Genomic DNA, 12895 nt, shown 5'->3' on the forward strand with positions numbered 1-12895 from the left:
GTTTCTGCTCTCCCTGGTTCCTCTAACCAGCCAAGGAGTGTGTGGGTGTGTGGGGCATGAGGTCTGCCTCTCTCTACAAGTTCAGGACCCGGGCAAACCCTAGTGTTTGATGTTGGGCGCTTCAGCCACCCCCCTCTCGGAGCTCCCCGGCCGGCCAGGCGGTCGGGCGGGCGGAGTACGGAGGGCTACTCGCTCAGATTCCTCCGCGCGCAGAGGGCCGGCGCTTCTTTCTGCGGGAAACCCCTGGGCGCGCGGCTGCGACTGGGGCGGGGCCTCGCGGTGGGAGGAGGCCGAGGCGGAAGGACACGCGGACCGTCGGAACGCGCGGCGCAGCCAGAAACTTTCAGCCAAACTTCGGGCGGCGGCCTGGCTGCGCGGAGTGCAGGGGCGGCGCAGCGGGAGCTCCAGGACTCGGCGAGCTGCGGGGGCAGGGTAGAGCACGCGAGAGCCGGGCTCCTGGTCGGGACCCGCTCCCCATGCGGATCTGCTCTGGCTGCGGCCGCGAAGATGCCCGCTCTGCGTCCCGCCGCGCTGCGGGCGCTTCTGTGGCTCTGGCTGTGCGGCGCGGGCCCCGCGCACGGTGAGTACCGGGCGCCCGGGGAGACCATCCCTCTTTGCCTCTGCGCCCCGGGGGCTGCGTCTTCCACACTGCCTCGTCCGTCCGGGCCTCGAGTCTTGGCAACGCGTAGCGTCTCGGGTTCCGCGTTAGCGGGGTCCCGGGTGAGCAGCCCGCCGGCCGAGGTGCGAGTGTGGTCGGGAGGGCGGCGGGGGCTTGCGGCGTTCCCAGCTTTTGACACCCGGATCGGTCGGTCTGTCTGGAGGAGGAGTTGGGCGTGGGGCTTAGGTCTTGGAGAGGTGGAGGCAGCAGTTGGGGAACTGGTGTGGCAGCGTGCTGAGCCACATGATTGAAAATCTCAACTGCTGTTATTCTTTCCGAGGCGCGGAGCTCTGCTGCGGTTCCAGTGTGCGTCCAGCCCCAGGAATGTGGTGTGACGATCCCCAACTCCTCCAACCTGGCAGCAGCTTGCTGCTCTTGTGGCACCGTTGGGGGTGGGGCAGGGGCAGGAGAGGCGAGGAAAAGTGGAGACGTTGGTTGATCCGAAGTGTTTGCTTAGCTTAGAAAGGCTCGTTATGGTGGGATATTTCCGTGCCCCCTCGCTAACACGGTGGGAGCCAGGAAAGGAAATCGAATCATACTTCACCCACTCCACCCACATCTTTAGATTTTACGTTTCTTTGGAATGTTGTATGAAAGAACGTCAGCTTTGGAGTCCAGCTCTGTAATCCTGGATTCAAATCGGCTGTACTAACTCACCAATAAAATGGGGATGAAATTACCCAGCTAATAGGATTAATTAAAAGAATGTATATTAAACCCGTAGCGCTTAAAAGATGTTCAGAAAAGTTGTTTCAGGGCAGGGGCAGCGGTTTGCTCTTTCTGACTGAAGTCTGTGCTTCCAGTGGGGGTATGTCTTGTACACAACTTGTTGAACTGGTAGGGTCCTCCTTTACTCAAGAATAGTTAACTTTTACCAGAAAAACCCTAATACATTTTCTCAGAGGAAGGATGAGTTTCAGAAAAATACGGCCTTTGTTCATTGTAACAGGCAGCTGACATGCCAATCGCAGATGCTTTGAGGAGGACTCGATTATTTATCACCTGCAAACAGTGCTGGCTTGTTCAGCACCAACCAGATACTTTTTGGAAAGTTCGAATGTCTTAACATTGCTGGGTCCGCAGGTTTTCAGAAGTGGACCAGGAGGCTGTTCGAGGATGAATGGTTTCCAAAACTTTTCTTAAAAACTCAACGATGGCATTTTTGCCCTGCCCTCTTTCTTTGAGTGAAGCTGTTAGCCCTAAATGTAGATTTAGGGTAAAGTGGTGTATAATTAGTATGATTTTTCTGAGGGTTAAAGTGCTTGGTCCCCCATGACTTGTTTTATGTAGTAAGTATGTATGATCAGTGTCTTTTCCCTCATGAAAGAGGAGTAAAAGCAAAACTTTTTTCTTTTTTTTCTTTTTAAAGATTTATTTATTACTATAAATGAGTACACAGAAGAGGGGGTCAGATCTCATTACAGGTGGTTGTGAGCCACCATGTGGTTGCTGGGATTTGAACTCACGACTTTGGGAAGAGCAGTCGGCGCTCTTATCCGCTGAGCCATCTCACCAGCCCCATAACTCTTTTCTTGAATACTTTGGGGACTAATACATAGGGCTGTAAAGTGACTCACGAGTGATTGGTAACAGAAATGGGATGAGGCTGGCACATCAACTTTCCTTCACGTTGAACCCCAGGGCATTGACCCGATGCCTCTACTTCTGCTCCTGCTGGCCATTGCTGTCAATGATACTGTTTAGGTATCAAATTGAGTGTTAGTCCGGCTGGCTCAAATTTAGGTATTTTGGGTTTTGGACAGGTGTTCTTTAGATGCTAAACTATTCTCATGAAAGAGATTAAAGAGCTCGTTGTTGCAAATCTTAAGTCTTCCCAGGGTCTAGCAGTGAAGCTTCCTAATCTATTATGGTGTATTTTGCCAAGGTACCAATTATAACTCTCCCTCCCTAAGTTTTGAGTGTTCCCATGTTTGGCTCGTGGCCAGTTGTTAATTTGAACATCACTGGTTCCTAAGGCCAGGAGCTGTCAACCCATCTGTGTGAGCTGCTGAACAGCTCTGGACCACCCCTTGCTTCTGGTTTTCCTTTGGCTCTGCAGTGGGAGTGACTCCCTGGCTTTACTGTCACCTAGACACTTTTTCAGTTGAATCCCTACCATAAAAAGAGCAAGTTTTTTTTTTCCTTTAGGGTGGAGATGAAGTTCACCCTATAACTATTTCCCGTTTTTTCTTTCTTGGAGGGAGGGGGGAGCGATTGATTGCAGAATCTCTTGTTTTATGATGTTTGAAAAACATGTATTGGTATTTTTTGTTGGCATCTCTTTTCTGCCTCCTCTGTGGATTTGTGTCGCTCAGAGGGGCAGCCTCGGCTCACCCGGGCAGTCACTGATTTCAGGATCTTTAAAGAATGTCTTAAGTGCAGTGGGATATGCTTGGATGCTTGAGAGAAACCTTTCAATACATTTTAAAAATATCACACCCGCAGAAATTTTATTTTGCCCACAAAATTTGCATTGTACTAGTTCCCACTCTTCCATTCCTGGTGACCCTCCTCCCTGTCCCTTCCATTGTGATGGAAGAGAGCTGTGTGTCCTGGCTGCCACCGCAGGACCTGCACTCAGCACCCTGATGTTCTAATACAGGAGGCCTGAGAATCTGTAATTTAAAAAAAAAAAAAAAAAGTTGTACAAAAGATTCTGACAGACTGACCGGGTGGGACAATCGCAGATTAGTTCTGCCTTCAAGAGGTATATGAGATCTCACCTTTTAGATTTTAGTAGTTTCCACACTGAACTTAGCCAGTTTTACCAGCCATCCCAGCACTTAACCCTTCTGACTCTCCAGGAATTAGAAATCGCTAACCTGAAAGCTGTAGGCTGTGATTGGTTCCTTCTTATGCACAGCTGCTTCTAGAAAGGCTTCATGTGTGAGGGATACGCCCCCGCCCCCGTCACGGACTCTTCTTCAAATGTTTTATATATACAACATTTATATATACAACATATATGTACAATATATATACACATTGTGGATCCTTTATAAATTTTTCAGGATTTGTGTGTGTGTGTGTGTGTGTGTGTGTGTGTGTGTGTGTGCACCTTCTAAGGCACGATTTGGATGAGAATGCATTCTTGTGCTGTGTTTACAGACCGTAGTTGTTTTCTTTCTTGATGTCTGTCCGGGTGTCTCATTGATTTGGCCCCTCTTCTCCTGAACTTTCTGGATTCTCCTGCTTCTGTCTTCTCTTGCTTTCCAAACGCGTCTTGAAAACAAGAAAGTCCCCTGTCTGGCACTTTCCCTCTGCACCGGTCCACTGTATGTGTAGTTATTGGGACAGGCCACTAAGCCGGGAGCCAGAAGGCCAGAAGTCTCCTCCAGCTCTGTTATTAATTGATTTGGTGACCTTGCACAGGAGCCCATGTTTTGGTAGTCCACTTTCTCATGGACTTTGTCACTGATCATAGGGCCGGTTACAGAATTGGGACTAGAATTTCTTTCTTTAAGGCCTCAGGTCCAGGGCCTTGTGTACGTCCATACTTCTTCTACCTTGTGTACAGATGGATTTATGCACACAGGAACATATCCTCAAGTGCTTACTGTTAGTGTGTGCTCCACGGAAAGAATTGTGCCTTTGCTTGTATGTGTTCCAGAGCCCACATCTCTACTCTGTACTTGGCACGGTGCCTTGGCATCTCATTGGCATCCTGTAAAGACGAGCTCATTTGAACAAGTAACTTTCAGTCTTTTTTCATTGTAAAGCACTGTGGTCCTTCTGGGTGCCTATTAAATGGTATTTGCAAGAGTCTTTGCTTACCTTACATCTGGGGGGGGGAACCAAAGATTTCCCTCTCCCAGATGTTTTATTTAACTAGCTATTTTGACTCTGTATGTGTGTGTGTGTTTCTCTTTTTTCTTTTCTGATTATTTGTGCTGCTGAAGAGGTCATTTTGGGTTTGGAACCTCACTTGGAGGCTATGGCATCCACTCTTACCTGAACTCTCCTGCTCCCCGTGTGGTGGTCACAGGTCCGATTCTTGTTCACCTTTACTATAGAAGGCTTTCAGTTGGGGAACAGCTTGGGATCCTTTTTGGAATAGTATATTTTTCTTTGGAGTCAGCTTTGTTTTGATATTTTAGAGCCTTTTCATCTTAAACTTGATATTGCATTCCTGTACCGGACTAATGGCATTATACTTTTAGTAGCACAGATATTTTTCTGGAATGTCACCTCCAAACCAAATTGAACCAAGCAACAACAGTAACAACAGCAAAGTATCTCCCCTCCCCCAGAGGAGGCAACCACATGCCATTGGTCGCTGACACACAGATCCCGCTCCTCCTGAGAGGTGTTCCGCCTCACACCCAGCCCTTCTCTGTCCTGCAGGATGTTCACAGCGTGTGTCCGCTGTGCAGAGCCACCTGGGCAGAAGGCCTTGGTTGAGCACCCGTGGCTTGCTCAGTGTGTCTATGGACTTATACTACCCGGTGGCTTTGGACCCTTGGTCCCCTGTGTCAACCTCTGGAGCGCTGATGTTCAGTGTGCACCATCCTGTCTCACCTGGCTTTGTGCTACCCCCTCCCCTGTTTTTACTTAAGGGGTGGGTCAAGTTTATTTCTTTCTTGTATGTGTGATGGGGACTTTAAAGCTCTCTAGTACTTCCCTCTGTCCATTCTACATCTGATCTCTTCCTGGCAAAGGGGCAGTGCACCTGTGTGTGTCTCCTGTCAAGAGGAAGGCCGGTCATTCTCTGACCTCCGGTAGTTCTTATATGCACCCCTCTTGATTTCCACTCATTGGTATCCTCAGAGTCCTGAGCTTTGTGTGGGTGACAGAAGTAAAAAAGAGAGCTGGTTGTGTACCTTTCACTGAAGTGACACCCACTGCCCTTAAAAGGAGTGGAACTGGTGAAGACCATTGTGTTCTTCTGTCTGGGAAGGCTATTCAGGTGAACTGCCTTAGCCCTCCATCTTCATACCACCCTGCCCAGATAGGCCCACGAAGGAGGAAAGAATTTGTCCAGCAGTTCCCCTGGCTCCTCTTACGAAAAGAACACATGATTGTCCTGGGTAGTGTGACTCAGTGGGTCTTGAGTCGTGTCTGGGAATTAGTACGATCTAGTTAGGGGTGGGGATGGCTCAGTGTGTAGAGTGCCTGGAACAAGTAAAAGCACCTGGGGTTGGATCTCCAGCGCCCACACAATACGCAGTCATGGTGGTGATATTTATAATTCCATAGCTGGGGGCAGAGACAGGAGGATCCTGGGGGTTTTACCAGCCAGTCAGTCAGTCCAGATGAAACAATGAACTCTTAGCCATATAGAGAAAGATCCCTTCTCAAAAAATAAACCAGATGGTGCTGGAGAGATGGATCAGGGATTGTGAGTGCTGGCTGGTCTTCCAAGGTCATGAGTTCGATTCCCAGCACCAGTATCATATGCCTCATAACTCCATTTCTAGGGGGGGTCTGATGCCCATTTCTGGCTTCCATGGGCCGTGACAAAGCACATGACTTACACTCACACAAGCATATATATACATAAACATAGCTGTATGCTCCTCAGTGATAGCTTGAAAAGGAGGCCATCGCTCTGCTGCCACTGTAAGGCCTTGTTCTTTTACAGAGCCAGCCTGTAAAGTATGGACTTTAGGACTGACAGAGCTATGTGTGTCTTTAAAGGTGGTCTCCCTCCCTCCGTCAGTGTTACTCAGGTAGATACCAGAGTGCATGGATTTCACAGGCAGTGCTGTCTGTACCCCGGGTAATTGATGCTTCCTCGGAGGATATCTGTTTTGTTAACCTGTGAGCGCGTAGCTGCTGGCAGCTTTTCCCTTGAGTACAGGAGCACGAACAACTTATTTCAGGCTGTCCTGATTCTTTGAGAGAGGGTCTTATTCCTCTGTAGCCCGGATTGACCGGAACTTACTATATTCCAGGCTGGCCTTGAACTTCGAGTGATCTGTGGGCCTTAGCTTCCTTATCATTGTGATTAGAGGAACAAGCCATCATTTGGGTGGCAGTGCTGACTTGGGGTGAGTTGGGATATCCTAAGGTAGGGTATTCTCGCACGGAAGTACAGGGAGAACGATGAGAGCACCGAGGGCCCCTTGCACAGCACGTTCTGCAGGAAGGGCGCAGGATTGCTCTGTTACCATGGCACTTCATGTTACAGCCTCTGCCTCTGATGGAGAGAAGGAAGTGGCTGTCCTTTGGGCCCAGTGGGTCAGGCTGCACAGTGCTGTCCCTTTCCTTTTTGAAGCGGTTACTACCTGTTTGCCAGTTAACATTGTGGCCTTCAAAAGAGTGAAACAGAGAAAGGGGTTGTGGGAGCTGGAGTGAGTAAAGCAATGACCGTATTCATTTTTTAATTGTTGTGTTTGGTCAGTGTGTTCAAAGAACTCAGAGTCACTGCCCAGTTGCCTGCAGGATTCTCAGGGACTGGGCTCCAGTGCATTAGAAGAGGGGCCCAGGCCCTCCATGCCTGGCTTGAAGACCAAAGTGCCCGCTCAGCCATCAGATAGCCCTATAGTTCAAGGGGTCCAGGGACATTTGTGTAGATCCTCTGAAGACTGTGGGCCCTTAGAGTGATGCTATGTTAGGGCCTTGGGTGTGTTGTCAGGCTTAATTGGTGTTTCCCTTGGCGTCTTGGGGCAAGCAGTGCAGGGAAATATAGTCTCCAGGTATGTGGGAATGGTACCCAGAGAGGATCATGCCCCCAGGACTGATAGCATCACTGAGATGAGGCAGTTAGGTACACGGAGTGTAGTTTGAAAGCCACCTCGTCATTTATCGCACTATCTGAAAGCAGTTGCCTTCAGTCTGGGTAACTAAGAGGGGTGGGGTCCTGGGGAGTAGCTAGGAGAGAACAGTTCTGGCTCCCCCCACCCAGGGGGGCTTCTCCGCTATTCTGCACAGTCTGCTATTTTCTTTTCTCTGTTGTAACATAGGAAAAGCACGATCAACTTGACTTGGTGAGAAGACAAAGACCCCCTTGTCCGGTGGAGGTTGTGAATATAAAGTTGGCAGGCGTTGTGGTGGCTGTTAGTGGGTTCGTGGTGAGAGCACTGTGTCCTCAGCCCAGCATGGCAGGCTTGCTACAGGATATGGCAGGGTGGAAACTCTTCCTTGGAAGATCCAGTTCTCAGCGGCAGTGGCTTGGGGAGTGTGTGGTGTGGACACACCCAGAGTCACTGCTACAGGTGGCATTGATTAATCACGCTGACATAGCCCTCACCCTGTTTTACTTGTCTTGGCAAAACCCTGTTCTGCCAGCTCCTCAAACAGGAGAGATGGAGATGGTACCAGGAGAGATGGAGCCAGGTCCTGGTGTTGTAGGGGTGGTCGTTCCACTGTCCTCTGCTATCTGGAACTATCAACATCACCTTGGTTGACTGGATGACTTTTCAGCCAGGTGTGGAGGACCTGGGTCCTATCTTCCAGCGGGCTGAAGCCCAGTTCCCTGGAGGCCTGCCTGCGGAGGTTTCTGGTCTCCTAGTCTGTTCCTTCTGCAGGTTGTTGGCAACTGAATAGTAATTCTGGGTTCTTTGAATATATCAGACCAGCATCATGCCAGTGGACTCATTGCCACACAAAGACTGGTTGGATGTGTGCTGTTGCAGAACCTGTTTCTGGGGTAAGAGTAACTCTCCCACTCATAGGCATGTTTATTCATATGAAGAAAGTATGTGTGTTTTGTGAGGCCAGAAAAACACGATGAGAGTATTTTGATTGGAGGCAGATATTGTCTCCTTAATAATACGTCTTCATTTAACAAATAGCACCCCCTTTAAATGCAGCCTTGCTTGCCAGATAAGGTGTTGAAGACACAGCTGTGGTTGTGTTCTGAAGTATATGTCCTTTTTCAGGGGCAGGTGTGTTTTTAAATTGTGTGGTTTGCTTCCTTTTCATTTTGTGTTCTCCTCCCTGCCCTCCCTCCTTTCCTCTCTGTGAGAAGATTCTGGATAGTGTTGAGGTCACAGGCATTACCTAGCAGGGGAAATCTTGTCTGTCGGACTCACGAGGTGTCCCGTAAGAATAATCGAATGCTGCAGAGGGAAAGGGGGAAGGTGCTGGGAGCCTTGTGTGTTTCTGGGCTCTTGGAGCCATTTGTTTGGAAAACAGCATATCCCGGTGAGGTTCCAGGACAAGCTCTCTTGCTTATGCAGTTGTATGTTTTTCTTTGCAGTTTACTTGGCTGTTCATCTGCTGGCTCTTCTTTAAGTAGCACACATTTATCTTTAGATATTTATGTTTTTGCAACATTTAAGATACTTCCAAATCTTTATGAGGAATTAAAGGAAAAAGCTCATATGGTGTGCCTAGCCCAAGGTTTGTCATTATGTCAGCAATAGCTGGGTGGGGTGTGCTTACCTAATTCCAGAATGCTGCAAACTGAGACAGGAGGATTGCTGTAAGGACAGGGCAGCTAGGCTATATAGGAAGATCCCCTGTCATCCCAAACTAAGGCAAGTAACTGCTTTGCGACACACTTACTAACCATTTAGGAAAATGGTTGTAACTCAAAACAAACATTGTAACAGTTTCACTCAGGTAGGTTTACATAGCAACAGAATTATTCCTTATGTTTACACATAATTAACTTGTGTTTATACTGTGTTGATTTTCCCTGGCACCTTTACAAGATTTTGTGTGTCTATGTGATTTTAAAAGCAGTTACATTTAGAATTCTTTAGGTATGTGTGAGCAATGGGAATAATACCACCACACCTCTGCTAATGTTTTGGTATTCATGTATGTATTTTGTTATGTCTTTTTTCCACCCTTAGATTTCAAAAGCTCCTATACATTTGAATTTTAAAAGTTATATACATTCACTATACAAGCAGTTTTCTGTTTAAAATGTTTTCATACGTTTGATTCCAGTGATTAAATAATACTCTAAGGAATGGGCTCATGTGCTTTGACCTCTCTCTCTTGACTGCAGATTTGGTTGAATCCAACCTCCCTCTCCCGTCCCATGTACAGATAGGAATCCTCTGCCCACCGGAGGAAGCTTTGCTGTGGGATTCCAGCGATTTCTAAATCTAAGAGAGTGGTATCTAAAAATGAGAGACAATTAGCATTTTCAATAATCACATCGTTTCTAAGCCAAACTTGTGGTTAACATTTTGATGCTTTAACAGTATTTTTCCATGCTCAGTGTCTATTATAAAACCTTAATTGGGATTTTAACAGACATATAGTTTTCCACTAAAAATAATATGAACATTTCCTCCATATATGTTAGCATCCTTTAAGATTATGGCTTCAAAGGCTACATGCTGCACTATCTTAAGGGACTATTAGTCTTCATTTTTGTGGAAATCCATCCTTGGTTTCCAGGTGTCATAAATATAGAGAACACTGTAATAAATATTGTTGTAGGGACTGGCTCAGGGGTTAAGAGCACTGGCTGCTCTTCCAGATTCTCAGCACCCATCTCTGGTTGCTCACAACCATCTGTAGCTCTAGTTCTAAGGGCTACAGTACCTTCTATTGGCTGCTGTGGGCCTCGCACACACATGTTAATGCAGACACACATGGAGACAGATCACCCATACACATAAAATAAAAACAGATCTTTAAAAAACGAATCACTTATTTTCTACCAAAATTCACAAGCTTTTAAGCCACACCATTGCGTTACATTTTATAGAGTTTGACCCTGACATACTTTCATTAGCAGAATCTGAGGCTGCCAGCGCTTATCTTGTCAGCCATTGCCAGCATTGGGTTTCATTTAAATAATTCTTTATTACCTGGCAAATGGTGCATCCTGCATCATCTCTTGTTGCCTCTTTTATTAGAGCAGTGTAGTAAAAAAAAAAAAAAATCTCAGTGAATTCTTATAATGCCTCTTCTTCCTTTGTGTCTTTCTTTATTTACTCAACTGTGTCTTTTACCCATACATTTTTTAATATATCCAAACTTTAACTATTAAAGGCGTTCGTATTTCATCTGCTTAAAAACTATCAGTGTGCCTTGCAGTTTACAGTGCACACAGGTTGGGGATGGGGGAGGTGGAGTACACGTGTGACATGCAGGAGGCCCTGGGTTCAATGTCCAGCATCAAAGGCAGTCAACCAAACGAAACCCTCTCACTCTGTCTCTGCCTCGCTCAGTCCAACATAAAGACTCCAAGTAAGCAAACCACAAAACCATACACAATACCAAGTTTGGTATAAGAAATGTCCTTTGATAAGGTGGTCACTTTTCATCTTTTGAATTCTAAAGGACTTGGTCAACCTTTTTTGAGACAGGGTCTTTTTTTTTTTTTTTTTTTTTTTTTTTTTTTTTTTTTTTTTTGAGGCAGGGTTTCTCTGTGTAGCCCTGGCTATCCTGGAACTCACTCTGTACACCAGGCTGGTCTCGAACTCAGAAATCCGCCTGCCTCTGCCTCCCAAGTGCTGGGATTAAAGGCATGTGCCACCACTGCCTGGCTTGAAACAGGGTCTTAAGTGTGCAGCCCTGACTGGCCTACAACTCAGAGATCTGCCTTGGCTCTGCTGGGATTAATGGTGTATACCATCCTATCTTGACCTTTGCCATTTTAAAAAAATACATATATTAAGTAGTATTTTCTATAGCTACTTTAAATTCCATTTTTGGATGTAGTTGTTTAGTTCTGTTTTTTGAGAGTCTCATGCAGCCCAGGCTGGCGTCGAACTCATTACAAAGTGGAGGCTAGTGTTGAACTCTTGGTCTTCCTGCCTCCATGTCCCTAGAGGGGATTATAAATACGCACTACCGTTGCCTGGTTTGGTGCTTTAAAATTTGGATCTGACTTCATCACACAACAGCTTGTTGTAAGTTACATCAAGGAAACATAAGTTTACTATAATACTGGGTTTAAGAAAAGACTGTGGAGGCAAATGGTATGTTGTTCTCCCTCTGTCCTGTCTTCCGGACTGTGCAGGAACTGGAGCATCTAACATTCTGTCTGAAAGGCAAACCCAGCATTCTGTCCCCACTCGCTGCAGCCTCTGATACTGACCTGACTGGTGAGCCTGGACAGTGGTCAGGGCAGTCAGTTCAGGCAGACAACAGAATGACTGAGACTCCCCTCTCTCCACCCTCACCAAATTGATTCGTTGTGGGATGGAATGGCCTGAAGCAACCTGTTGTTTTGGCACCCTGTGAACACCACCTGTTTCTTCCAGTTCTCACTCCAGCCTCCAACTGCGGGGTGCAGAGCTGAGTGCGCAGCAGGGAAGCGATCAGTGTTGTAGCCGAAGAATGTTGCAATAAAGAGGAATAGATTGCTTTTTGCAATCTTGTGTGTTCCTAAGACACCCCGCTGCTTTGGACTTGGAGTGCTCCAGCTGAACTGCTCTGTGCTGAAGCCTTGCCGGTCCCAAGTGTTTGCTGCGGAGTAATTTCAGGCTGTATGAATGCTTAAGTATCATTGGAATTTACTGGGCTGGTTGTTTGCCAGCAATCACCATATTTAGCACGAGGAGACCTGGGGAATGAGGACATTTCTGACCAACCAAAGAAGGAAACTCTGAAGGACTGCAACTCCTTTTCTCCCCCTCCTTCTTTCTTTCCTTCTTTCTCTCTTTCTCTCTTTCCTTCTTTCTTTCTTTCTTTCTTTCTTTCTTTCTTTCTTTCTTTCTTTCTTTCTTTCTTTCTTTCTTTCTTCTTTCCTTCCTTCCCTCCCTCCTTTCTTTTTAATGAGGTGGTTAGGAGAATGCTAGCCAAGCCAGGACTCTAATTTGTGACAACTGGTCTTTGTTCTTATGCCCCTTCCACATAATTGGTTTATGGATGGCAAAGAGATTTGATAGTGAAGTTCTTTCTCACCCTGAAGTCCAATTCTGCTTTGAGGAGGAGGTAGGGAATTATTAGGCCTGCTTGCTTGCTACCTGGCTTAGCCAGCAGGTGAGGCTGTGGATTGAGCCGGCTGGTTCCCACTTTTCTCCCTTAAGATGTGTTAGTTTTCTGCTTTGTCCTGGCCTGAATTTATTTTGGCCTAACCCTTGTCTCCACCCTGTGTTTGGAGACATCAACCTTCCTGCTGTGGCTTAACATTCCTCTGCCTCAGTTTTTCCAGTACTGGGATGACCAGCCAATATAATTAACATAAGCATTACTTTTATAAAGTAAGACAACCTCCAACCTCAGTACAGCGCTGTGTAGTTCAAAGAACATCTCACAGGATGTTAAAGGAACAACAGGAGTTGTTCCTTTAATCACCGCAGCAAACCTTTGCTGGCGCCCAGCACTAAGGGGTCAGGTGGCTTTGCACTGCATCCTGTTGTTTCTTCCTAGATGATGGAG

General features: G+C 46.8%; 1 protein-coding gene across 1 annotated transcript in view; it reads left to right on the forward strand.

Moving 5' to 3' along the window:
* Window positions 1–301: 301 nt before the first annotated feature.
* Notch2 (notch receptor 2) overlaps window positions 302–12895 on the forward strand; it is a 142163-nt gene continuing 129569 nt past the window's right edge. The window contains exon 1 of the mRNA XM_031374957.1: window positions 302–580. Within this exon, the coding sequence (XP_031230817.1) occupies window positions 508–580 (73 nt within the window). The 5' untranslated portion in view covers window positions 302–507. The remainder of the gene's footprint in view (window positions 581–12895) is intronic.

Source organism: Mastomys coucha, unplaced genomic scaffold (genome assembly GCF_008632895.1).
Source record: "Mastomys coucha isolate ucsf_1 unplaced genomic scaffold, UCSF_Mcou_1 pScaffold16, whole genome shotgun sequence".
Classification (NCBI taxonomy): Eukaryota; Metazoa; Chordata; class Mammalia; order Rodentia; family Muridae; genus Mastomys; species Mastomys coucha.